Source organism: Leptodactylus fuscus, chromosome 8 (genome assembly GCF_031893055.1).
Source record: "Leptodactylus fuscus isolate aLepFus1 chromosome 8, aLepFus1.hap2, whole genome shotgun sequence".
Lineage (NCBI taxonomy): Eukaryota > Metazoa > Chordata > Amphibia > Anura > Leptodactylidae > Leptodactylus > Leptodactylus fuscus.
The window spans coordinates 19479159-19505320 of NC_134272.1; the positions used below are offsets into that span (position 1 = coordinate 19479159).

At 45.3% G+C, this 26162-nt stretch overlaps 2 protein-coding genes across 5 annotated transcripts; one reads left to right on the top strand and one right to left on the bottom strand.

Moving 5' to 3' along the window:
* On the bottom strand, positions 1-21389 carry CORO1A (coronin 1A). The gene is made up of 12 exons (XM_075285722.1): positions 21135-21389; positions 10569-10749; positions 10005-10207; positions 4619-4741; positions 4389-4518; positions 4101-4282; positions 1763-1882; positions 1477-1581; positions 1247-1392; positions 1095-1152; positions 809-1021; positions 1-724 (listed from the first exon to the last, which is right to left on the bottom strand). Exons 3-12 carry the CDS (start codon positions 10197-10199, stop codon positions 620-622), a joined length of 1377 nt encoding a protein of 458 aa, XP_075141823.1. The 5' UTR covers positions 10200-10207; positions 10569-10749; positions 21135-21389; the 3' UTR covers positions 1-619.
* LOC142217478 (sulfotransferase 1 family member D1-like) lies at positions 19816-25940 on the top strand. 4 transcript variants are annotated; one of them, XM_075285735.1, is made up of 8 exons: positions 19816-19905; positions 22355-22525; positions 22608-22733; positions 22916-23013; positions 24729-24855; positions 25087-25181; positions 25434-25614; positions 25694-25940. In XM_075285735.1, exons 2-8 carry the CDS (start codon positions 22393-22395, stop codon positions 25801-25803), a joined length of 870 nt encoding a protein of 289 aa, XP_075141836.1. In that variant the 5' UTR covers positions 19816-19905; positions 22355-22392; the 3' UTR covers positions 25804-25940. The 4 variants fall into 4 exon arrangements, with proteins under 4 accessions (XP_075141836.1, XP_075141839.1, XP_075141837.1 ...); XM_075285738.1 differs by lacking the exon at positions 19816-19905 and adding an exon at positions 20868-20887; XM_075285736.1 differs by lacking the exon at positions 19816-19905 and adding an exon at positions 21252-21311.
* The last annotated feature ends 222 nt before the right edge of the window (positions 25941-26162 follow it).

The following is a 26162-nucleotide window of genomic DNA, read 5'->3' on the forward strand; positions in this document are numbered from 1 at the left end:
GACAATTCTCGGTTTATTCTCCAGGACGCGGCTTTCATCAGACAATAATAAAGAGCATTGAAATTTTAAAAACAAAACAGCAATGAAAGAGTCAATTTTTTCTGTCAGGTGGTTCAGGGAAAGCTGGGTGACTGCCAATATGGAGTCATTACAGCTTCCCTCCTGCGGTCATATTGCTGGCTAGTTTGCCAGGACTGCAGGAAAGTTGGGTGCCAGTTTGCCGATGTTATATCGGCCGCCACCCAACTTTCCCAGCTACTAACAGAACAAAAGATGAGGACTCGAGGACATACAGGTATCTTCTGAGGGATTTCGGGGACTCTGGTACCGTTATAATTAATATTTACAGCTAGCTCCGCCCCATCTGGGCAGCACATAGGACTGAGATGAACACGAGGTCAGGGGAGGAGTCATGATGGGAAGTTTTTAGTCCCGCCCCCTGCAGCAGTCTGTCCACTGTTACATCATGTCAGACTTTACTTCCTAGAAAGAAGGCAAATACAGGACTAAAGGGGTGTTCCGATGATGGACTCATGTGATGGACATGTCAAATAAGTCAATGACCGGAGTGCCCCTTTAACAACAGGCTCCTCCCTCCTGGGAATGTAGGCGGTCCCTGCTAGTTGGTTGCCTTCTCCTCCAGCTGCGCGATGCGCTTCTCCTGGTCAGCGACGGTCGCCTTCAGCTGCTTTATTTCCTCCATGAGCTTCTCCAGGGCGGAGTCCTGCGTGTGGAGGAGACTTGTGTTACATCAGACCTCACATTATTACGTGTCAGGACTGAAATATCCCCAGTCACCGCCTCTTACCGCGCAGGCCCTGCCATCGTTGGATGATTTGCTACGTTGCGGCATTCGCACATTCTTGGTGACCTTCAGTTCTCTGCTCTTGCTCGGGACGTAGCCGTCCTTCAGAGAGATGAGCAGCGGCTCCGCGTCCTTACCAGACAGCCACTCCTCTGCGGTGAGCGCCGGGTCTGGACCGATGGTGTCTGGGTAGAGATCCTCCTGGAACAGGTCAGACTGAGGAGAAGAGGAGTGGTAGTCAGATTCGTGCCCCGCCTCCTGTGCCCCATGTGTAATGCCGCCATCTTACCTTCCTGGGCACCGTCATGGCGATGGGCTCGCATTTCCGCTCATGCAGTTTGTAAAATCTGTGATGGAAAATAACGTACATGATGGCGCTGCCGCTACAGGTGAACTTACAAGGGGGCTCCAATAGGGGGAGCCCTCCTACATAACACTGACCTGGCTATCTCACATTTGTTGACCTCCAGGCCACGCTTTGGCATGTAGCCCATCCCCCGCTGCGACTCCTTACTGCTGTACACAGATAAGTAATGAATATACGGAGACTCGTCCGTCACCTCAAAGTAGCGGATGCTGCTGTCCCCCTATCAGGAGACACAGACATGAAACCTCCGAAGAACCCTTCATGGACCCCACTCCATAAAAGGTGCCACAATGTCATCACCCACCTTCCCGCACAGGTAGAAAATGTTAGTATCAGGGTCAAAGAAGGGGATGAGGACCCCGCTGCTCGTGTCCAGCTCCTGGAGGGTCAGCGGAGAATCAAAGGACTTCTGTAATGGTAAGGAAAACAGAAGTGAGAAGTCAGGGGAAGTGAGCGTGGAGCGAGAAAGTGCTAGATGTGAGATGCTCTGCAGAGCTATGGTTGTACACATAGACCTGGCAGCCCTGCAGATCCTCACCACTTTATTATATCATTATTTTATATACTAGCGGGACATTTGGTCGACTTACCAGGTCCCATAAGGCCACTTGTCGCTCACTCATCCGGCTGAACCCTGTGGTCAATAGCTGATCATCAGACACAAAGATGGCGCGGACCGGCCTGCTGCCCTCGTGGGGCTTCTCCTTTTCCTACAGGAAGAGAAGAGAGAACTTGATGTAACTGCTGGAGCAAATGTGTGCTCTTCTGCCCCCTTCTGGCCCCGATTCTGGGCTCTATAATGCTCTGCACTCTTACTACGGTAATGGCCATGGGTCTGGGCTCTATAATGCTCTGCACTCTTACTACTGTAATGGCCCCGGTCCTGGGCTCTATGATGCTCTGCACTCTTACTACTGTAATGGCCATGGGTCTGGGCTCTATAATGCTCTGCACTCTTACTACTGTAATGGCCCCGGTCCTGGGCTCTATGATGCTCTGTACTCTTACTACTGTAATGGCTCCAGTTCTGGGCTCTATGATGATCTGCACTCTTACTACTGTAATGGCCCCGGTCCTGGGCTCTATGATGCTCTGCACTCTTACTACTGTAATGGCCCCAGTTCTGGGCTCTATAATGCTCTGCACTCTTACTACTGTAATGGCCATGGGTCTGGGCTCTATAATGCTCTGCACTCTTACTACTGTAATGGCCCCGGTCCTGGGCTCTATGATGATCTGCACTCTTACTACTGTAATGGCCCCGGTCCTGGGCTCTATAATGCTCTGCACTCTTACTACTGTAATGGCCCCGGTCCTGGGCTCTATGATGCTCTGTACTCTTACTACTGTAATGGCCCCAGTTCTGGGCTCTATGATGATCTGCACTCTTACTATTGTAATGGCCCCAGTTCTGGGCTCTATAATGCTCTGCACTCTTACTACTGTAATGGTCCCGGTCCTGGGCTCTATGATGATCTGCACTCTTACTACTGTAATGGCCCCGGTTCTGGGCTCTATAATGCTCTGCACTCTTACCAGTGTAATGGCCCCGATCCTGGGCTCTATGATGCTCTGTACTCTTACTACTGTAATGGCTCCAGTTCTGGGCTCTATGATGTTCTGCACTCTTACTACTGTAATGGCCCCGGTCCTGGGCTCTATGATGCTCTGCACTCTTACTACTGTAATGGCCCCAGTTCTGGGCTCTATGATGTTCTGCACTCTTACTACTGTAATGGCCCCAGTCCTGGGCTCTATGATGCTCTGCACTCTTACTACTGTAATGGCCCCAGTTCTGGGCTCTATGACGTTCTGCACTCTTACCAGTGTAATGGCCCCAGTTCTGGGCTCTATGATGCTCTGCACTCTTACTACTGTAATGGCTCCAGTTCTGGGCTCTATGATGCTCTGCACTCTTACCACTGTAATGGCTCCATTCCTGGGCTCTATGATGCTCTGCACTCTTACTACTGTAATGGCCCCGGTCCTGGGCTCTATGATGCTCTGCACTCTTACCAGTGTAATGGCCCCAGTTCTGGGCTCTATGACGTTCTGCACTCTTACCAGTGTAATGGCCCCATTTCTGGGCTCTATGATGTTCTGCACTCTTACCACTGTAATGGCCCCAGTTCTGGGCTCTATGATGCTCTGCACTCTTACCAGTGTAATGGCCCCAGTTCTGGGCTCTATGACGTTCTGCACTCTTACCACTGTAATGGCCCCAGTTCTGGGCTCTATGACGTTCTGCACTCTTACTACTGTAATGGCTGCAGTTCTGGGCTCTATGACGCTCTGCACTCTTACCACTGTAATGGCCCCGGTCCTGGGCTCTATGATGCTCTGCACTCTTACCAGTGTAATGGTCCCAGTTCTGGGCTCTATGATGCTCTGTACTCTTACTACTGTAATGGCCCCGGTCCTGGGCTCTATGATGCTCTGCACTCTTACCACTGTAATGGCCCCAGTTCTGGGCTCTATGACGTTCTGCACTCTTACTACTGTAATGGCCCTGATCCTGGGCTCTATGATGTTCTGCACTCTTACCACTGTAATGGCCCCAGTTCTGGGCTCTATGACGTTCTGCACTCTTACTACTGTAATGGCTGCAGTTCTGGGCTCTATGACGTTCTGCACTCTTACCACTGTAATGGCCCCATTTCTGGGCTCTATGATGTTCTGCACTCTTACTACTGTAATGGCTGCAGTTCTGGGCTCTATGATGCTCTGCACTCTTACCACTGTAATGGCCCCATTTCTGGGCTCTATGATGTTCTGCACTCTTACCACTGTAATGGCCCCAGTTCTGGGCTCTATGACGTTCTGCACTCTTACTACTGTAATGACCCAAGTTCTGGGCTCTATGACGCTCTGCACTCTTACCACTGTAATGGCCCCGGTCCTGGGCTCTATGATGCTCTGCACTCTTACCAGTGTAATGGCCCCGGTCCTGGGCTCTATAATGCGGATTTTCTTGTCCTTGCAGGAAGTGCAGATAAGGGAGCCGTTCCTGTTCCAGGCCACGCTGTAGATGAGGTCGGTGTGGGTCTCGTCTATAGAGATGATGGACTGTCCGCAGCCCACATCCCAGATCAGGATGACGTTGTCACAGCCTGGGGACAGGAGATGTTCATATTACAGAGACCTGCTCTACTCCCCCCACAGCTAAGAGAGCAGCCTGTGCTACGTGACATGGCTCATACTGTGCCCACCACTCACCTGCACTCAGCAGCACATTCTGAGCAGTCGGGTGCCACAAGACAATCCCTACCCTCTTAGTGTGACCTTCCAGGGTGACAAGGGGCTCTGTGAGGGGGCGGGTCAGGCCGCCATCTGGAATCTCCCATACCTGGTGGAAACGTGAGGAGCAGGTCATGCCATGTTTAGTCCAGATGCCCCCTTTATGCCAGCTTCACACATAGGCCTTTGCCCATTCCCGCCAGTCTTACCATGACACTGCAGTCCTCTGAGCCGCTGGCAATGACGTTGTCATTGTGTGGGCACCACTCAATGTCCAGCACAGGAGCCGTGTGCCCGCAGACCAAGGGCTGAGACTTATCCAGACGTCCTGTCTGTAAAGAGATGACATGTGAGAAATATCCTGCAGAGCATCGCTTCCTCTACAATGCACCACAGCAGAGGTGGTGTATACAGACACAAGGGGGCAGCAGTGAGTTCAGCTTCATTCATTGGGGAATTGGATGAATGGGCTTGAAAAGTGACGATAAGAGACAGAAACATGTTTAGAGCCGTTGTCATGTTCCTTCCTCCGCTCTGTCTGCCATATGATGAGATCATGAGGTTTAGATGGAGCATCCCTTTAAGAAGCAGAGACTACATGTATGGCCGTGTCTCTCATATGACGGGTTATCTGAGCCTCGCATCAGACGTCTTTCTGTGCGAAGAGCTGTGGTCTGCAACACTACTAGTGACAATAGTGATGTGGGTATTATATACTACTAGTGACAATAGTGATGTGGATGTTATATACTACTAGTGACAATAGTGATGTGGGTGCTATATACTACTAGTGACAATAGTGATGTGGGTATTATATACTACTAGTGACAATAGTGATGTGGGTGCTATATACTACTAGTGACAATAGTGATGTGGGTGCTATATACTACTAGTGACAATAGTGATGTGGGTGCTATATACTACTAGTGACAATAGTGATGTGGGTGCTATATACTACTAGTGACAATAGTGATGTGGGTGTTATATACTACTAGTGACAATAGTGATGTGGGTATTATATACTACTAGTGACAATAGTGATGTGGATGTTATATACTACTAGTGACAATAGTGATGTGGATGTTATATACTACTAGTGACAATAGTGATGTGGGTGCTATATACTACTAGTGACAATAGTGATGTGGGTATTATATACTACTAGTGACAATAGTGATGTGGGTGCTATATACTACTAGTGACAATAGTGATGTGGGTGCTATATACTACTAGTGACAATAGTGATGTGGGTGCTATATACTACTAATGACAATAGTGATGTGGGTGCTATATACTACTAGTGACAATAGTGATGTGGGTGCTATATACTACTAGTGACAGTAGTGATGTGGGTGCTATATACTACTAGTGACAATAGTGATGTGGGTGCTATATACTACTAGTGACAATAGTGATGTGGGTATTATATACTACTAGTGACAATAGTGATGTGGGTATTATATACTACTAGTGACAGTAGTGATGTGGGTGTTATATACTACTAGTGACAATAGTGATGTGGGTGCTATATACTACTAGTGACAATAGTGATGTGGGTGCTATATACTACTAGTGACAGTAGTGATGTGGGCGTTATATACTACTAGTGACAATAGTGATGTGGGTATTATATACTACTAATGACAATAGTGATGTGGGTGCTATATACTACTAGTGACAATAGTGATGTGGATGTTATATACTACTAGTGACAATAGTGATGTGGGCGCTATATACTACTAGTGACAGTAGTGATGTGGGCGTTATATACTACTAGTGACAATAGTGATGTGGGTGCTATATACTACTAGTGACAATAGTGATGTGGGTGCTATATACTACTAGTGACAATAGTGATGTGGGTATTATATACTACTAGTGACAATAGTGATGTGGGTATTATATACTACTAGTGACAATAGTGATGTGGGTGCTATATACTACTAGTGACAGTAGTGATGTGGGTGTTATATACTACTAGTGACAATAGTGATGTGGGTGCTATATACTACTAGTGACAATAGTGATGTGGGTATTATATACTACTAGTGACAATAGTGATGTGGGTATTATATACTACTAGTGACAATAGTGATGTGGGTATTATATACTACTAGTGACAATAGTGATGTGGGTGCTATATACTACTAGTGACAGTAGTGATGTGGGTGTTATATACTACTAGTGACAATAGTGATGTGGGTGCTATATACTACTAGTGACAGTAGTGATGTGGGCGTTATATACTACTAGTGACAATAGTGATGTGGGTGCTATATACTACTAGTGACAATAGTGATGTGGGTGCTATATACTACTAGTGACAATAGTGATGTGGGTATTATATACTACTAGTGACAATAGTGATGTGGGTATTATATACTACTAGTGACAATAGTGATGTGGGTGCTATATACTACTAGTGACAGTAGTGATGTGGGTGTTATATACTACTAGTGACAATAGTGATGTGGGTGCTATATACTACTAGTGACAATAGTGATGTGGGTATTATATACTACTAGTGACAATAGTGATGTGGGTATTATATACTACTAATGACAATAGTGATGTGGGTGCTATATACTACTAGTGACAATAGTGATGTGGATGTTATATACTACTAGTGACAATAGTGATGTGGGTGCTATATACTACTAGTGACAGTAGTGATGTAGGCGTTATATACTACTAGTGAAAATAGTGATGTGGGTGCTACATACTACTAGTGACAATAGTGATGTGGGAGCTATATACTACTAGTGACAATAGTGATGTGGGCGCTATATACTACTAGTGACAATAGTGATGTGGGTGTTATATACTACTAGTGACAATAGTGATGTGGGCGCTATATACTACTAATGACAATAGTGATGTGGGTGCTATATACTACTAGTGACAATAGTGATGTGGGTGCTATATACTACTAGTGACAATAGTGATGTGGGCGTTATATACTACTAGTGACAATAGTGATGTGGGTGCTATACACTACTAGTGACAATAGTGATGTGGATGTTATATACTACTAGTGACAATAGTGATGTGGGTGCTATATACTACTAGTGACAATAGTGATGTGGGCGTTATATACTACTAGTGACAATAGTGATGTGGGTGCTATACACTACTAGTGACAATAGTGATGTGGATGTTATATACTACTAGTGACAATAGTGATGTGGGTGCTATATACTACTAGAGACAATAGTGATGTGGGCGTTATATACTACTAGTGACAATAGTGATGTGGATGTTATATACTACTAGTGACAATAGTGATGTGGGTGCTATATACTACTAGTGACAATAGTGATGTGGGTGTTATATACTACTAGTGACAATAGTGATGTGGGTATTATATACTACTAGTGACAATAGTGATGTGGGTGTTATATACTACTAGTGACAATAGTGATGTGGGTGCTATATACTACTAGTGACAATAGTGATGTGGGTATTATATACTACTAGTGACAATAGTGATGTGGGTATTATATACTACTAGTGACAATAGTGATGTGGGTGCTATATACTACTAGTGACAGTAGTGATGTGGGCGTTATATACTACTAGTGACAATAGTGATGTGGGCGTTATATACTACTAATGACAATAGTGATGTGGATGTTATACTATATACTACTAGTGACAATAGTGATGTGGGCCTTATATACTACTAGTGACAATAGTGATGTGGGTGTTATATACTACTAGTGACAATAGTGATGTGGGCGCTATATACTACTAGTGACAATAGTGATGTGGGTGTTTCGCACTTGTTCCTCCCATACTGTGGTTTGTATCAGGAAGGTGTTGCAGCGCTCAACCTATAGGACCAAATAAGGTCACATCTGAGCCCTGGTGTCACAGAACTTCCCCTATTACTGCAGATAACACTCTTGGGGAGGGGGAGGGGGGCACTTCATGGTGCACCAACATTTTATAGACTTAACCTGTGATTTTTTTTTTCAAGGGACCACCCATGATCACATTATGTGTCTGACAACTTTATACTTGCAGGAAGGAGGGAGTATAATGAAGGGATAAAAAATTTACTACTCTACAACTACTGTATATCATATCGTATAATACCGCCATATAGTGCTAAATAGATAGCATGCCTTATAATATATGAAGTGCAATAAATAATTTACCATTATACCACCATAGTGCCATAATATATACACATATCATACACTACAATACCACCATACTGTGCAAGAATATATCATACCATCTAATACTGTCATACAGTGCAATATATTATACCTCATAATATAAAAATACATTGCTATATGTAAAATAAAACCATAAGACCATAAAATGCTAGAATATACAACATAATACTGCCATAGACTGCTAGATATCATACAACATAATAACACATTGCTATATAGTGCAATATACAGTGGTATATCATATCTAATAAAATTACCACAAAGTGCTATATATCATACAACATAATACCGCATAGCTATATATCATAGTGCAATAAACAGTGCTATATCATACGACATAATACCGCTATATAAATGCCACAGCGCTATATATCTTACATGGTAATACCATCATATAGTGCTCTTTCTCAAAATATATCTCAAACAATATAATACTGCCATATCATATACTGTACAATAATACTACCATACAGTGTTATATATCACACAGCCTAATACTACCACATGGTGCTCTTCAATATAGACATCCGGTCTAGACAGGGATTATATATATATATATATATATATATATATATATATATATACCCGCTTACTCTAGTGGCTGCTAGTGTTCCCCTTAAGCAGTGTATCATGCGCCCCTCACAGGAACTATGTTTAATTCTTACATCTTTGTCATGTACATGGCTGAAGGAGTTAAATCGCTATCCTCATCTCGGCTCCTAAGCTTTTATGTCAGTCATAAGACGATCTACCCCCTGAGGAAATCACATATCCCCCCCTCCCTACACATAGCACCATGTCACGGGGACACACAGGGGCCATTGTGTGCGGTTATCACTGCTCAGCCCCTGTGTGTGTGATCTGTATGTGTGCCCCGCTCCTGCCAGCTCAGTGCCATCCACGCCACCGGGCTCAGGTATCAGACATGTGTCCCGTGTTCACCAGTCCCACAGTGACACCATATGTTACAGATGGCGCCATATATATAATGATTCACTAAAAGTGCCTGGTGTCTGTAGAACATGACGTCATATGACATCATATGTGATGACATCACTCCATGAAGTATAGTAATTATTAATAGTGAAGTTGCAGAGGGCACCATGGGCACCTCAAATATGGAATCAGGTTCTGCACCCTCTATCCGTGCCCTCTGTGTTACCCCAATTGGTGCCGTACAAGGCTTCTACATGTGAAGCAGGCGGAGTTAGCGTGGCGGCAGTTTCGGCAGCTGAGATCTATGTACATATATGTCTCGAGCACAATCCTGCAGCCTTTCACCTGCCTCAGCTCTCTCCACTTCCTATGACAGAAACCACAATATCCGGACCACGGCCGCGCTTACAGCTCTGCAGACACTTCTGTAAAATGACTGCGCCCCAGTGACAGCCGCCCCTCTTCGATAACCTACCTTGGAGAGGGGCAGGACCATGAAGGCCCCTCCACCGCTGGCCTCCACCACGATGGCCAAGAACTTGGGGTTGACAGTGCAGAAGTTGCTGTCCCATGTGTTCTGAGATACTCGGATGTCATCGTAGCACTGATCGGCCTTCACTGGCTGCCCAAAGACGTGGCGGAATTTACTGGTGCGGACGACCTTCCTCATGGTGGGGTCTGGGAAACGGGGAGAATAATGATAAATTGGGGGTACTAATAAATGATAGACTGTGATAAGCATGGTCATAGCTCCTGGTGTCAGGAGGAGGCTGTGTAAAGCACGTCGTGGTCATAAATGTAATCACCATATAGGGCATGACTGCAAATACAAGTGACAGCCCCGTTGCTACGAGTCTTGGGGCTGAGTGTGCCTCATATGCAAGGTCCATCTCTGTCTGGGCGCTTACCCCCCCAGTCATTGACCACAGCTTGACCTCACTGCACCCATATGGGTCATGTCAGGGGTTCTCCTGTACCCTGGACATACCCACTGTGTGTCTTGGTGCCTGGTATTCACTGCCCACTGCCTGCCCCTTACCTGAGCGTGGGTCCGGCGGAGGGTGATGCTCGGTGTCAGCTGCCTGGACTCTGCAGCAAACTTCTGCTTTTTAAAAGCATATTCTGCAAGAAAGGAGGCGGAGGAGGAGGGCAGGAAGCAGAGGGGGGTGTCTTGTCTTCCTTCTCTCCAGGGTAGGGCAGGACATGGTTAATTAAGAGTCCTAGACATACAGCAAAGGGTTAACGAGACATAAAAGACAAGCAACTGATTCACAAGGGGTTAATGATGATAACAGTGATGGATCCCTGTGGCCCCTAACAGGGTGCCCCCATATACATGGCAGTGATTGTACCAGAGTCTGTACATGGCACTGATGAGAACCCTAAACCCACCGTCAGGGACAGAATCTGCTGAAATCTGGGGCTGTAGATTGCCAGCTCTGTGGTCAGGACACTGATGCTGGGGGGCACCTAAACATATAACCCCCGAGGAGAGATGCTTTATAGGGCCAGTGCCCTGTCACAGAGAGGTTCTGGGCGTGAGCTAGGGGGCGCCATTTGTTCACAGAATCTAGAAAAATGTTATAATCACACAATGTATCAAACTGAGACAACACACATCACAATAACACATGTATCACACTGAGACAACATACATCATACTGACACATGTATCACACTGAAACAACACACATTACACTGACACATGTATGCATAGCTCGCTGCAACAAATTGAGCCCTACCCACTTATACTTTGTCCCCACCTATTGCATTCCACTTCTCTTTGTGCGCCCACACAGTCACCCTAACATGATATACCACCACATTATAATGTCCCCCTCCAATTGCCCCCACAGTATAAAGTCTCTCTCCTGCTGCACCCACAGTTTAACCCCCCCCCCCCAATTGTCCCAAGGTTAACATCCCCCTACCACTGCCCCAGTTTAATGACATACCTCCAGCCAAGTGGAACAGGAGGACAGGACCTGGAATCCAGGACTGTCCCCCTTAATCCAGGACGGTTGGGAGGTAAGCATACACCACACTGACACATGTATCACACAGAGACAACAACCATCACATTGACACAACACACATCCTGTACACATACTGTATAGACACACATTCTGCACACATGGTTTTTTTGTATTACATAGTCAATTTTTTTGTTCAAAAATGTTTTGGCATAGAATGTGATCTTTTTTTTTTACATAATGGCCCAGATGTACTATTGTGGTTATGATCAGACACTAGTGTAAATGGTGTGTCTAATTTGGGCTAAAGTTTTTTGACATGTTGGACATGAGGGTGTGGCTTCTCAGAAAAAGGGGTGGGGCTTAAATGTGCCTCCATGTGCAGAAAATGCACAAAATAGTATTGAAAAATTCGGGCTCAATGTAAGGCAACTAAAAGGTGGTATAAACATAGACTAGACAGTGTAAAGATGTGACAGATTTATCATGTAGCACCAGTCACTGTGATAAATCTGGTGTAGTTTCAGTCTGTATGTCTAAGGTTACACTGTCTAAGTATTAGTAAATCCGGGCCAGACTGATTTGTATCATTACCAACTTTACAAAATGCATTGTAGTAAACATGGCAGTCTCGTACTCCAGTCTTAATAAAGGGCTCAAATGATACAATCAACGGGAGATTTATGAAGAGACTGCGGCCCCTTCAGAAATCTGTCGGATGTCCTGGCGCCAGAATGGAAATCTATGCCAGTGTCTATGAAAGTGTGGATATTGTAGATAAATGGCACCTCCTAGTGAGCGGAGGTGTATGTATGGGGGGGGGGTACAGAGGTTGAAGTTACACCTGTATAGGAGACCAGAGCCCCTACTTAGTCCTCTGTGGATTATAAGTATTTCGCCATACTTGCAGAACCTCTTTCAGAAACAGAAGGATCAGGCCAAAGGATCAATACATGTTAGCACAGATTGACATGAAGTACCAAGAGGTTGTGCAGCAGCTGGGATGTATAGGGAACAATGTGGCAACTGGGAACTGTCCCCTGTGGGGCTATTAGCAGGCAGGCAGCAGGGTCAGAACATAGTACAACACCTCCTGGCATTACTCTACATCTGGACTTCCTTCTTAGGACTCTGATGTAACAGGGTCATTGCCTCACACATCTTGTGTCACCAGATACCACTTCCTCCAGTGTGCATGGCGCTCTATCCCATACCTGACTGCGCTGTGCTCTCAGTGACACTAATACTCTCAGCATTCCCTGACACCTGAAAGCCATATGGGGAGTTGGACATTTACAGCAGATTGCAGAACAATACAATATTTGCTCTGTCTCCTCTAATTTTACTGTGAAAGACAATACAATCTATTACTATCTGTTATTAGCCATGTCAGGAGAGGAGAGGCCGACTGTAGGGGAGGTGAATACAATCTATTACTCCCTGTTATCAGCCATGTCAGGAGAGGAGAGGACGATTGTAGGAGAGGTGAATACAATCCATTACTATCTGTTATCAGCCATGTCAGGAGAGGAGAGGACGATTGTAGGAGAGGTGAATACAATCCATTACTATCTGTTATCAGCCATGTCAGGAGGGGAGAGGCCGACTGTAGGGGAGGTGAATACAATCTATTACTATCTGTTATCAGCCATGTCAGGAGGGGAGAGGCTGACTGTAGGAGAGGTGAATACAATCTATTCCCTCATGTCCTAACAGCGGCACAGTGCGGGGTATTTCTGCCGCTGTGTGCTGGTAGGACAGGCAGAACTTTTAATCACTACAAAATATGCATGACACACCCTATAAGAGGGCTTTGTCCGCCTGTTTTGGGGAGACATTTGCATACCTCCCAACTTTTGAAGAACCGAAAGAGGGGCAAATTTAGCCCCACCCACTTTTGTGTTGACTCCGCCCACTCGTTAATTTTTCATGTGCCCGCACACAGTATAATCCTCCTACAGTCATCCGTAAATTATATGTCCCCCCTCTATCTCTCCCCCAGTTTCATATACACCCTTCATCTGCCCCCAGTTTCATGTCCCTCTTCCATCTCTGCCCCCAGATTCATGTCCCTCCATCTCTGCCCCCAGATTCATGTCCCCTCCATCTCTGCCCCCAGATTCATGTCCCACATCTCTGCCCCCAGATTCATGTCCCCTCCATCTCTGCCCCCAGATTCATGTCCCCTCCATCTCTGCCCCCAGATTCATGTCCCACATCTCTGCCCCCAGATTCATGTCCCTCCATCTCTGCCCCCAGATTCATGTCCCCTCCATCTCTGCCCCCAGATTCATGTCCCTCCATCTCTGCCCCCAGATTCATGTCCCCTCCATCTCTGCCCCCAGATTCATGTCCCCTCCATCTCTGCCCCAGATTCATGTCCCTCCATCTCTGCCCCCAGATTCATGTCCCTCCATCTCTGCCCCCAGATTCATGTCCTCTCCATCTCTGCCCCCAGATTCATGTCCCACATCTCTGCCCCCAGATTCCTGTCCCTCCATCTCTGCCCCCAGATTCATGTCCCCCATCTCTGCCCCCAGATTCATGTCCCTCCATCTCTGCCCCCAGATTCATGTCCCCCCTCCATCTCTGCCCCCAGATTCATGTCCCCCCTCCATCTCTGCCCCCAAATTCATGTCCCCCCATCTCTGCCCCCAGATTCATGTCCCCCATCTCTGCCCCAATGTCATGCCGTCCTCTCCTTCATCTGCCCCCAGATTCACGTTCCACCTCCACATTAAACTTACCTTCTCCTCCGCTACCTCGCCGCCTCTCTCGCTGACACATGCGGCTGAAGGAAGGAGCTGACACAGGTCAGCTCCTCGCTTCGCCGCTGCCCGCCTCTCTCCCTGACACACGCGGCTGAAGCTGCTCGCGTGCTCGCTTCGCCGCTGCGTCTCTCTCTCTCGCTGTCACATGCGGCTGAAGCGAGGAGCTGACCTGTGTCAGCTCCTCGCTTCGCTGCTGCCGCCGGCTCCTGGCTTGTAGACGCGATGTACAAGCCAGGAGCCGGCAGCAGCGGTGAAGCGAGGAGCTGACACAGGTCAGCTCCTCGCTTCAGCTGCATGTGTCAGCGAGAGAGAGACGCAGCGGCGAAGCGAGCACGCGAGCAGCTTCAGCCGCGTGTGTCAGGGAGAGACGCGGGCAGCGGCGAAGCGAGAAGCTGACCTGTGTCAGCTCCTTCCTTCAGCCGCATGTGTGTTCAACTCAGATCTGCGTCCTCTGGACGCAGATCTGAGTTGAAATCGGGACATACCTCCCTCCAACCGGGACCGCGGGACATGTCACCCAAATCGGGACTGTCCCGCGGAAATCGGGACGGTTGGGAGGTATGCATTTGTCTCAAGTTTCCCTGGTGGGTAATTTTCTTAAGGCAGCCATGAGACTTAGACAGACGTGTTCTGCCCCATTTCCGCAGTGTGATCTTGCCTCTGTCTTTTCTGGTCTTTGTTATTATCCCTTTGAGCCCTTGGAGGACGTGGATCTGAAGTTTTTAGCCTTCAAGACCAACTTTCTGTTGGCAATCACGTCTAGAAAGAGTGATTTTCTGGCCTTCTCTTCCGAAGAGCCCTATATATCATTCTTTGAAGACAGAGTTCAGCTCATGCATATTTTATGGTGCTTAAAAGTTCCACCTGTCCTACCAGCACACAGGGGCAGAATTACAAACAATTTAACAGTTTGGGAAACCGGGAACAGTTTGGGAACAAGAAAAACAGTTTAACATCATAATCAACAATTGCTCTCTGTTATCAGCCATGTCATGAGAGGGGAGGCTGATTGTAGGACAGGTGAATATTGTAAAGGGAAGTGTGCAAATACATTTATACAAATAATATCATATTGGATATTCCAGATATAGTGGGCAGTTGAGATGTAAAACAGTGAATATAAAGTTTATAGTAAAGGGATTCTACCATTAAAAACTTTTTTTTTTTTATCCCTAACACGTTGGAATAGCCTTAAGAAAGGTTATTCGTCTCCTACCTTTAGAAGTCTTCTCCAGGCCGCCGCCGCCGCTGCAAAGGAGTCGCTTACAATACTGTGTATGCAGCCATTTTTCTAGTGGCCGTGGGCATTCGCAGTCGGCTTTGCCCTAGGCCTAGAAGTTTGAAGCCAACCCCCGGAAGAAGACACGGTGAAGACTCTGTTCCAGAAGATGGAGGCGGCACTGGAGAGTTCTCTGGCAGCGTAGGGGACGAGCGCTGGGGCCCACCTCCAGTGCTGCAAGAGAACTCATCTGCATACCAGCGGAAAATGGGATTTTAACAAACTTCGGGGTGGAGAAGACATCTAAAGGTAGGAGACGAATAGCCTTTCTTAAGGCTATTCCGACGTGTTAGGGAGAAAAAAAGTTTTTTAATGGTAGAGTCCCTTTAAGGTGGATATATCAACTCCCCTCCACCTGGATAGAACTGGTAGGCCCACCACACCTCACATTCTTGTGAGATGCCAGGAGGGATGAATACGGGTGTGGTCGGGGGTCATACAACCCACAGTAACAACATGGTTTTACTTACTAGTTCTCCTACGTACAAGAACAAAGCGCAGGTATTGTGTTGGCTCTGCCAGGAGGTGGGATAGAGTACACAGTGGATTGATCAGTATCACCTGCAGGTCTAGTTCTTTTGTATAAGAAAACAACAAAGACTTGGGAAGGAGTCTGGGGCCAAACCATAAAAAGCAGATAAAAGGCCAACTTTCCTTATCTGGGAATATACAAAGACTTTACATCAGAGAAATACAACTATCTGATGGTTTGACCAGTCAGGAAGGGCCACATTATACTCAATGGCTATAAGGTGGCTCCAAAGGATATAGAGCAGATCAGAAGCTCCTCACCACCAGGAGTCCTGCCTGCAGACCATCAGACTACTCCAACACAAGCAGGCTTAGTATATCCCTTTCCCTTTAATATGTCACCTTAAGTATAGGGATAGTTAATTGTTAGGTGGGTCAAGAAATTGTGTGTGTGAGTGTCTGTATAAGATCCATATTGTGTGAGTGTCTGTATAAGATCCATATTGTGTGAGTGTCTGTATAAGATCCATATTGTGTGAGTGTCTGTATAAGATCCATATTGTGTGAGTGTCTGTATAAGATCCATATTGTGTGAGTGTCTGTATAAGATCCATATTGTGTCAGTGGGTTCAATGTACCATTTAGGTTACTCCGTTTGCATTCTTGGTACTGTATTGTGACGTTGTATTTACTGTCTTCATATATAGACCTATGCAAAGTCTGAATATTGTGTTGTAAATTTATTTTTAATTTGTACAATCTTATACTTAAAGGGATTCTACCATTAACCCCTTCCCGCCAACAGCATTTTTTGATTTTCGTTTTGGACTACCTCCCCTTCCAAACCCCATAACTTTTTTTTATTTCTCTGTTCTCGGAGCCATATGAGGTCTTAATGTTTGCGGGACAATTTTTTCTTCATGATGCGCCATTATTTATTCTGTACAATGTATTTGAAGAAAAAGTGCATTTGTGCGATTTTTCTTATGGGCTTCGTTTTTACAGCATTCACTGTACAGCCACAATGACGTCCCTATGTATTCTATGTTTCGGTACAATTCTGGAGATACCTAATTTATATGGTTTTATTTACATTTTAACCCCTTAACAAAAATCCAAAACCGTGCCAATTTTTTTTTTTTTCTAAAAGTCACCATATTCTGATACCTGTAACTTTTTTAATACTTCCGTGTACGGGGATGTATACAGCGTCTTTTTTTGCGGGGCCGGGTGTACTTTTTAGTTCTACCATTTTGGGGAATTGCTTTTGCTTTGATCATTTTATTTTTTTTTTAATTCAAATTCTTATCCGAGGCAAAACAGTGAAAAAATGGCGGTTTGGCACTTTTGACTTTTTTTTTTCTCACTATGGCGTTTACCGTACAGGAAAAATATTCTTATAGATTTGCAGAGCGGGCGTTTTCGGACGCGGGGATACCTATTATGTATGTGTTTCACAGTGTTTAACTACTTTTATATGTGTTCTAGGGAAAGGGGGGTGATATGAATTTCGCGTCAGGGAAAATGGCGCCTCAGTCAGCATTGACCGATGCACCGGAGAGGTTAATGCCTCCGATCGGTGCGGGCACCGACCAGGGTCATCAGCGCTGAGTGTCTACTGTGTAAAACTGTAGACATCCGGCAGCTATGGCGGCCGCCCGACTCCCAGGTGGCTGCTATTGTTAAACACCCGGCGTCCACCGTAGTATTACGGCGGATGTCAGAAAGGGGTTAAAACACTTTTTTTTTTTTTTCTTGTTGACACGTGGGAATAGCCTTAAAGGGATCCTATCATTCAATCACATTTTTTTTTCTCATTAACACGTCGGAATAGCCTTAAGAAAGGCTATTCTTCTCCTACCTTTCGTTGTCTTCTCCGCGCCACCGTTCGCTTGAAAATGCAGTTTTTGTCGGTATGTAAATGAGTTCTCTCGCAGCACTGGGGGTGTCCCCCAATCCCGTGAATGAACTCTCCAGCGACGCCTTCATCTTCTTCTGAAACGAGGTCTTTACCGCGTCTTCTTCCGGCGCTGGCTTCTAACTTCTAGGCCCTGGCCCAAAGCCGACTGTGCATGCCCACAGGCCACAAGAAAATGGCTGCTTACTTACTGGGGTTACTCCAGCAGGTAACGGCCTAAAAAAAAAATGAGGGGCCCAGTGGGCTCCATAATGTCCCAGGTCCTATGGCAGCTGCTATCCCTGTATTTACACCACTGTCTCCATATCGGTTCCCTGATACAATGCTGCCATCTACTGGGGATTTGTGACTATTACTTATTTTCTTTATTTTACCATCCATAGAAAGTTGCAGAGCGCCATCTGCTGATAGTCAGTAGATATTATTGTTGTTGTTGTTGCATAATAGGGCGTCAGCATTCTGTTGCTGGGTCCAGATGTTATAGCAATTCTGTAGCTGCCATATTCACATCCACCTTCGCTAGAAATAGGTGGAATCTTGCTTTCCTCCATTTACATCAATCTATAAAATATGTCATACCTTAAAAATGCCGCTACTACCGGCAAATCCATCTTAGCTGCACCGTTTATTGAAGTCTAAAGTAGTCTGGGTCCCATCTCTCACATAAGAAGCTCAAGCAGTACTGCATCCACCATGCTTTACATTGCAGCTCTTCTTGTTCAGATTGGTTGCTGCACAGACTCAGTAGAAAGGATAGAAAGGAAACCATATGCATGTAGTTTGCTAAGTCATTCTGAATGTTATAGTAAGCCTACGTGGTTTGGGGAGTGCTTGGAACATGTAGGATGTTTTTTGTGCCTGAAGGGACTAGAGCAGGGGTAGGCAACATTTTTTGTTTGGTGTGCCGATTTAGATTAAAAATATCAAAGATGAGGTCCTCGGAGTGCCGCGCAATAATTGTAAGGCTGATGACCCCTATACTAAAGTCATATAGCACAAACCCTATGTACCTGGATGCTGCATCTAGTCCCTGGACGCCAGTATCTGCACTGTTCTGTATGTGAAACGCAGATTAATTTCAGCCACATTTAATTCCTTGCAGATATGGTAACAGGAATTAATGGGTGTTACACTTACACCAAAGTGTCAGCACTGTTGCCTGGGGACTAGATTTGGCTATAGTTGCATCTGGGTACACAGTGTATCACCAGCTGAAAAGAAACACCCTAAGGCTGGGGCCCCACGGGCCAGAAACGCCGCGATTTACCTGCAGCGGAGACCTGCAGATTAAAAAACCCGGTTTCGCGGCGGAGAGCATAAAACGCTCACCGCCGCACAGCTTTCTCACCCATTCAAATGAATGGGTGAGAGACTCCTGCAGGTTTCCGTCTCCTGCCTCTGTTTTATGCAGGAAACGGAAACCTGCAGAACGGACACCTGGGCGCAGATGTGAACGAGCCCTTAGGGAGAAAAATGGGATTCATATGATTGAATCCCTTTAAAGTGCATCAGTAAGTAAAATGCCTATATTTGTTGCATCTTTTTTTTATGTAGATTGTGAGCCCCACATAGAGCTCACAATGTACATTTTTCCCTATCAGTATGTCTTTGGAATATGGGATGGAAATCCAAGCAAACACGGGGAGAACATACAAACTCCTTGCAGATGGTTTTTTGCTCTTGGCAGGATTTGAACACCAGGACTCCAGCGCTGCTAGGCTGCAATGTTAACCACTGAGCAACCCCTCCCTAAGGCTAATTTGTGATAGTGACTAGCAGTTAGGGCAAGTTGTAGGTTCAGCAGCGGGACCTCCCTTTTTAGGGCCGGAGTCTTTTTTTTTTTTTTCTGCATTTTTAGTTTTGAGATAGGGATACAGTCCCACACCCATCATATGATCCCACTGCGGAGAATCACATTACCCTACGTATTTCGTCATTTGCCAGTGTTACCAACATCTCACTTGGTAAGATCGTTCGGTTTTTCTTATGATTGCTATTTTAATGAATTTGAGTAAAGGGTTAAGTTTTTTTTTATTGTGTCTATAATGAGGATCCTTGCTTTCTTGACTTCTATGTAATAGAGTAGATGCAGCTTCGCTTTAACCAGTGATCTATGGGGGCTACAGACATGATCTCGTGTTAAAGCCAAAATTCTTGGCTATAAAGCAAGACCAAGCTTGTGACTCGAAATCTCGCAGCTCCTGAGTTAGATACGCTTAAAGGGGTTGTCCTATCACAAGGATCCGATCTATACTACTTGTTAATGTGAATTTAAGACTTTTCCTAAATACATTGCTTCAGCAAAACTGCATTGTTTGTCCACTATCTTACTTTATTCATTTCTCTGTTGACACATCCCTTGACTTATCTGGTCAAAAGTCAAGTGATGTATCTGCTGCTCTCAGGGGGGAGGGAGGAGGGGCTAAGTGCATGGGAGCGAGCCTGGAGGGGGGGTAGTTTACACTTTGGGGGGGGAGGGGTCGCCAATACAGACTCGGCATCCGCTGTAATAGAGAGGCGGATGCTGGGGAGTGTAGACGCTGGCACAGGTGCCTGCAACATCGCTACGCTCCTGCCCTGCATGAAGCCAGCAGCGGCAGGAGCAATGCTGCTATTCCGGAGGGGAGGGGGGGGGGTGCGGAGGAGCAGAATAGCAGCATCGCTCCTGCCACTGCTGGCTTCATGCAGGGCAGGAGCGTAGCAATGTTGCAGGCACCTGTGCCGGTGTCTACACTCCCCGGCATCCGCCTCTCTATTACAGCGGATGCTGGGTCTGTATTGCATTGTGAAGGCTGTACGTCCGATGCCTAGCTGCATCGGGAGCGCACACGCAGGGCCAGTGGCATAGAAGCGACGACTTCTCGCCGCTGGCTTTGCATATGTAACCCCGCCCACCAATGACGCAACAAAGCCGGAAGAAAGAAGAATTTACAGCAGCGAAGACTGGTGAGTATGCAACGCGGGAATATCCCTTTAAAGTAACGGTGAGCCTGGACATATCCTGTGAACTATAATGTATTTTGCCCAAACCTGGAGCAGGGGTCATTTAAAGCTGTTGGTGGGTTTGAGTCATTGTTATCCTTCAAATAAAATCGGTGAAGTTTGTTGCTATTGTACCTCCATCATGGTATGTTGTCTGTCTGCTGAGCTGTGTATCTAATCCTATAATGTGTGATATGCTGAGTATACTAACCTCACATTAGTATAGTGACAGTATAAAACTTGTATCCACTTGTGTCGATCGTTAGATGGGTGGAGGGGGGTCACATGGGGTGTCGCACCAGTTGCAGGGTCCACCCATTGTTCCATCTCGCTCAGTCGGCTTCTCCTCGGTGAGTGGTTGCTGTGCTGGCTTTCCTCCTTCCCTCAGGTAAGCTCTGGGATCTGCTTCTGGGTTTCCATATGGTCCGATATCTTTGTGTTGTCCATCGGTCAGGATGCAGCCAGAACTCGAGAACCTGAGGTTTCTTCCCCCCCCCCCTTATGAACCCCCCACCATTCCAAGCTGAAAACTGTCCGTGAAAAGACTCTGTGGGCCCTGAAAACAAAGAGGCGTTTCAGAATATTTGGCAGCTCGGCTGTTTCTGGGAGAACCGAATTAACCCTGAGAGAGTCTCTTAGTACATTGTACAGGACCTATTAACGCTGATCTGGGACTATAACTCTCATCATTGTGCTCGCCATACATCTTTAGATCAGTCCTAACTTATAGACCTTCAACTTTTTGTGATTCAATTATGGTTTTGTGACTTGTCTGTGACTTTTCGGACCAAACTCTGGTTTGTATAGGTATTCCTACCTTGTTATACAGGAATGAATGGATCGCCGGCTTTCATTAGCTTTCAGCTGACAGGTCAGACCTGTGTTTCTCCATAGTTACAGACTACAAACAGTCACATATAGACTGTCCAGAGGGGGGCGGAGAGGAGTTTCAGATTTTTGCTGATTCATATAATTTGGCATTCTGTTGTATGTCTGATGTAACCTCCAGATGTTTTTCCGCTTTTCTATTAAATTAAAACCACAAAATTTGTCCAGAGGGTAACGGCTAAAAAATGACTCTCCCACAGTAATCCTACATATGTATTTGCAGCTGTATTATTAGTTATAGGTGGAGGAGAGGGGATTAGACCATAACACGGTACATAAGGCTAAATATGTTCCTCCTACTTAGCGAAGAAGCCACAGGTCCAGGCAGAGGCAAAGTGAACATCAAGGTGAAGGACATTGTTTTGGTTTAGTCATGTCATGTACATCCTAATCCCACTGGGCATCGCCATCAGTTGGTCGCGAGTTCTGTCGGGTCTTTGTGTAGGTAGTCTAAAGCAAGAAAAGGGGCCAAGATAATGTCATGCTCTTCCCATCCGTCAAGGAAGGCAGAGTCTTATTTCTGTTCTCACATGTCTCCTATAGGTTGTCCACCCATCTCCTAGGCTCACAGACCTGCAGTCATGGTTAGCCGTCCTCCAATAAAGGTGGTGAGTGGGATGCCCATTCTGGGACCCTTTGCGGAAAATTGGGAGAATGTTCAGCGTTTCCAGGCCAGAGAAGAGGACATTGTGATAGTTACCTACCCAAAATCTGGTGAGATGATGGAATTTTATCCATGTTATTGGGTCAATCAATTGCCTTTAATTGTCATTCACTAAGGGGAGACTTTTCACAGGTACCACATGGATGAGCGAGATTGTGGACTTAATGATACATAATGGAGATGTTACAAAAACCCAACGTGGAGCTATATTTGAGCGGGTGCCCTTTTTGGAGTATGCAGTACGTGACATGCCTTCAGGTAAGGGATGCCAATGAAGTTGTTGCCTTGGGGTTCAACTGAACTAGCGATAAGGTTACACCAAAGTTGGATGCTCCAATGCACTGGGTAATCCTTTGGCCTCTGTTCTTCAAGAAGTCCTTGTCTTATGTTGTTCAACACATTGTTTCATACCCAAGTTCAACCTGTCACTTCTCCCTCAGGAACTGAGGCCCTTGATGCAAGAGAGTCTCCACGTGTGATCAAATGTCACTTACCTGTGCACCTCCTGCCAAGCAGCTTCTGGGAAAAGAAAAGCAAGGTACTAAAAAGTCTGACACAAGATCTTTGTAGACAATTCGGTACCTTCCTGATCATCTTACTGGAGTCTGGTTGTATGAGGAGCTTTGGCTTATTTAGTTTAGGTGTCCATCTCTTTTAGCGTTAACGCCTGGCCTACTTCTCTTGCTCAAGATCTTAGTGTGTCCCTCACTATGGAAAGCTTGTTTCATGCTCAGTTCTACATAAGGTCTATGTTCTTCTTCTGTCTTGGCTGGTCCATGCAACCAGGTTTATCTTTGATGCTTTAGAGTAGGGTTCTCTTTATATCTATCTAAAAATCTGGTCCAATTTTCTTTGCAATAGCCATGTCTATTGGAGAGTCTGGTCCGTTTCTTGCTTAAGTTAAATTGGCTATCTTCTTCTAGAGTCCCATCAATCTCTGCTAACTTATAACTGATCAATTGAACTTGCTGTAAAACCTAACCTATCACTTACAATATTGAAAGTGGCATCATCTTCCTTTCCTTAAGGCGCCCATACATGTCCAGGGCAAATGCGCATCCAACACCTATTCTTCTGTACAGAGATAAAGACCAACCTCTCTAGTTTGCAACCTCAGGTGGGTGACTGTTGATGACCATATACAAGACCGGTTAGCAACACTTCGACTCCCCTATATTCAAGGACTGGGCAGTTGGATTTCAATATGCCCAATCCTTTGTTCTCAAAATAGCTCCTGCCACAGAACAAGCTGCTGGCTCAGATAGGACTACTTCCTCCTCACCTCTTCATATTGAGAACATTTCCACTCTTACACATAGGTTAGTAGATCTGTCTTGCCGATATCATCAGCTTTGGCCAACTTTGCGCTTTACTCTTTGGCCACTTTTAGAAGTTGATCTACCTTACTTACAATCTTTTGTTGTAGAGACTGACTGCTCAGTGTTGTAATATAACCATATCTATTAATATTTCAGATTACTCCAAAAATGACCAAAAGAAGATCTGGTAGATACCAGATCCACAGCACTTGCCCATTTCTCTTTTTATCCATCTTGCTGAATATCCTCTTATATAGGCAGCACTTTTTTTTTCTTGCCCTGTGCCAATATCTACAGTATTCCTAGATTACTCCTCTACCTGATGACCATTGATGGTTTTCAGACACTGTTTTCTTGTGGTTCATGGATGGTCTATGAATGTTGTCTTCTTGGGTCACAATGCCATAAACCACTGATTGATCTCTGTCATGATCTGCTGCTCGCTAGGTCTGGACCATACTCTAATGCTATATAACCAGAACCATCTCTCTTGGTATATCCATTCCATACTGTATGACCAGGGCCATTTCTCTTACGGTGTCTGAATCCATCTATATTCTTCCGCTATATAATCAGGGCCATCTCCTTTGCTATATCTGGTCTATCTAAACTGTACTATATATAACTAGGTCCATCTCTCTTGCTATATCTCATACGCTAATAAGCAGAACCATCTATATTACTATATTTGGAGCATACCCTAATGCTATAAAACCAGGGCCATCTCTTTTGCTCTATAAATCTATACTCTACAGTTATATAATAAGGGCCATCGCTTTTGCTATATCTGGTTCATCTAAACTCTACTGCTATATAACTAGATCCTTCTCTTGCTATTTCGGACTATTTCTGTTGCCGTTTCTCTGATCTCTCCACCTTGTTTTTTTCCCTGCAGATTATTTCAGTAACTTTGTATTGCCCCCATTCCTTGCAGATCATTTATGTGGCCCGAAATCCTAAGGATGTATTGGTGTCATATTATCATTTCTACCGCATGGCCACTGTGCACCCAGATCCGGGAACTTTTGACGAATTTCTACAATTGTTCATAGAAGGAAAAAGTACGTATAACATAAATTGCCATGAGGCAAAAACAAGCTAGTAGTACAATGGTTAAATCCTATAGTCAGTAATAGGGAAACGGGACTGTAACCACAGACTGAAGGTAAATGCGTCCTGTACTGAACAGACAGCAGTTACTACCTTGGTGGCCTGCCGTCTCTGCTGGTAAACTCTCTTTTTATATCTGATCCGTAATCTTACTTTAATGATCTTTGTCCTTATTCCTGTAGTTGCCTTTGGACCATGGAGCGATCACGTGAAGGACTGGTGGAAGATCAGACAACAGAGAGACATCCTCTACCTCTTCTTTGAAGACATGTTAGAGGTTTTGCTAAATATCTGCCTATCCCATTGATTGTTACCTATACAGTGATATAGTGATCATTTATTCACAAAGTCAAAGATATGTATAATCCCTGCTCACTCCTCTTTGTGCTTATTTAATGCATCACCAGACCTATACCAAGTACAAACATTGTATAAATAAGATTAAAATGGTGAATTTTTCCACCCGTTAGGTTGGTATTGTACGTGGAACTTGTAAGACTTTCTAAACTTTTTCCTCCACTTGGCACAGGAACCGATGAGGGAGATCAAGAAGGTGATGAAGTTCATAGGGAAGGATCTACCGGAAGATGTTCTGGAGAAGATCCAACAACGCACAACCTTTAAGACCATGAAAGAAAATCACATGGCCAACTACAGCACCATCCCCACACATGTCATGGACCACTCCATCTCGCCCTTCATGAGGAAAGGTACTGTGTACCCCATGGACTGTCTACCAATGTCATATGCTGTTTATAGTCATTGAACCCTGTGTTTCTGCCATTCTAGGAATATGCGGAGACTGGAAGAGTCATCTCACAGTGGCTCAGAATGAATTATTTGATGAATATTATAAGACGGCGATGTCAGACACCGACCTGACCTTCCGATTCGATTAATAAGCCAATGACCTCTAAACCTCATCTTCAATCTCTACCAACACTTAACATTGACAGTGACGCCATAAGAAAAAAGGTGCTATTACTTTGCATAAGGATTTTATCACTTTTTTTGTTCTATTTCACCAGCTGCAAAATTAAAGGCTTAAGATCTGACATCTTGCCTGTTCACTTATTTGTTGACTTTTGTATATTAAATGGAAGCTAATTTACTAAATTGTAAGTGACCCATCAATTAAAGAGGAATGACCGATTGCAACTCGGGGGGGGGGGGGGGGGGGTCGGTTGGGTTGGTTGTGACATACCCTTGAAAATCAGAGTGTTTACACCCCTATAGAAAGCAGAAGATGACCCAGATT

What these genes read in the sequence shown, in the direction of transcription:
- CORO1A (XM_075285722.1), bottom strand. Translation starts at nt 10,199, where the DNA reads ATGAGGAAGGTCGTCCGCACCAGTAAATTCCGCCACGTCTTTGGGCAG. An exon ending in GAATGTGCTGCTGAGTGCAG is followed by an intron (nt 4,283 to 4,388) that starts GTGAGTGGTGGG and finishes TCCTGTCCCCAG; the next exon opens with GCTGTGACAACGTCATCCTG. An exon ending in ACGATGGCAGGGCCTGCGCG is followed by an intron (nt 725 to 808) that starts GTAAGAGGCGGT and finishes CTCCACACGCAG; the next exon opens with GACTCCGCCCTGGAGAAGCT.
- LOC142217478 (XM_075285735.1), top strand. Translation starts at nt 22,393, where the DNA reads ATGGTTAGCCGTCCTCCAATAAAGGTGGTGAGTGGGATGCCCATTCTG. An exon ending in AGTACGTGACATGCCTTCAG is followed by an intron (nt 22,734 to 22,915) that starts GTAAGGGATGCC and finishes CTTCTCCCTCAG; the next exon opens with GAACTGAGGCCCTTGATGCA. An exon ending in TCTGGGAAAAGAAAAGCAAG is followed by an intron (nt 23,014 to 24,728) that starts GTACTAAAAAGT and finishes CATTCCTTGCAG; the next exon opens with ATCATTTATGTGGCCCGAAA.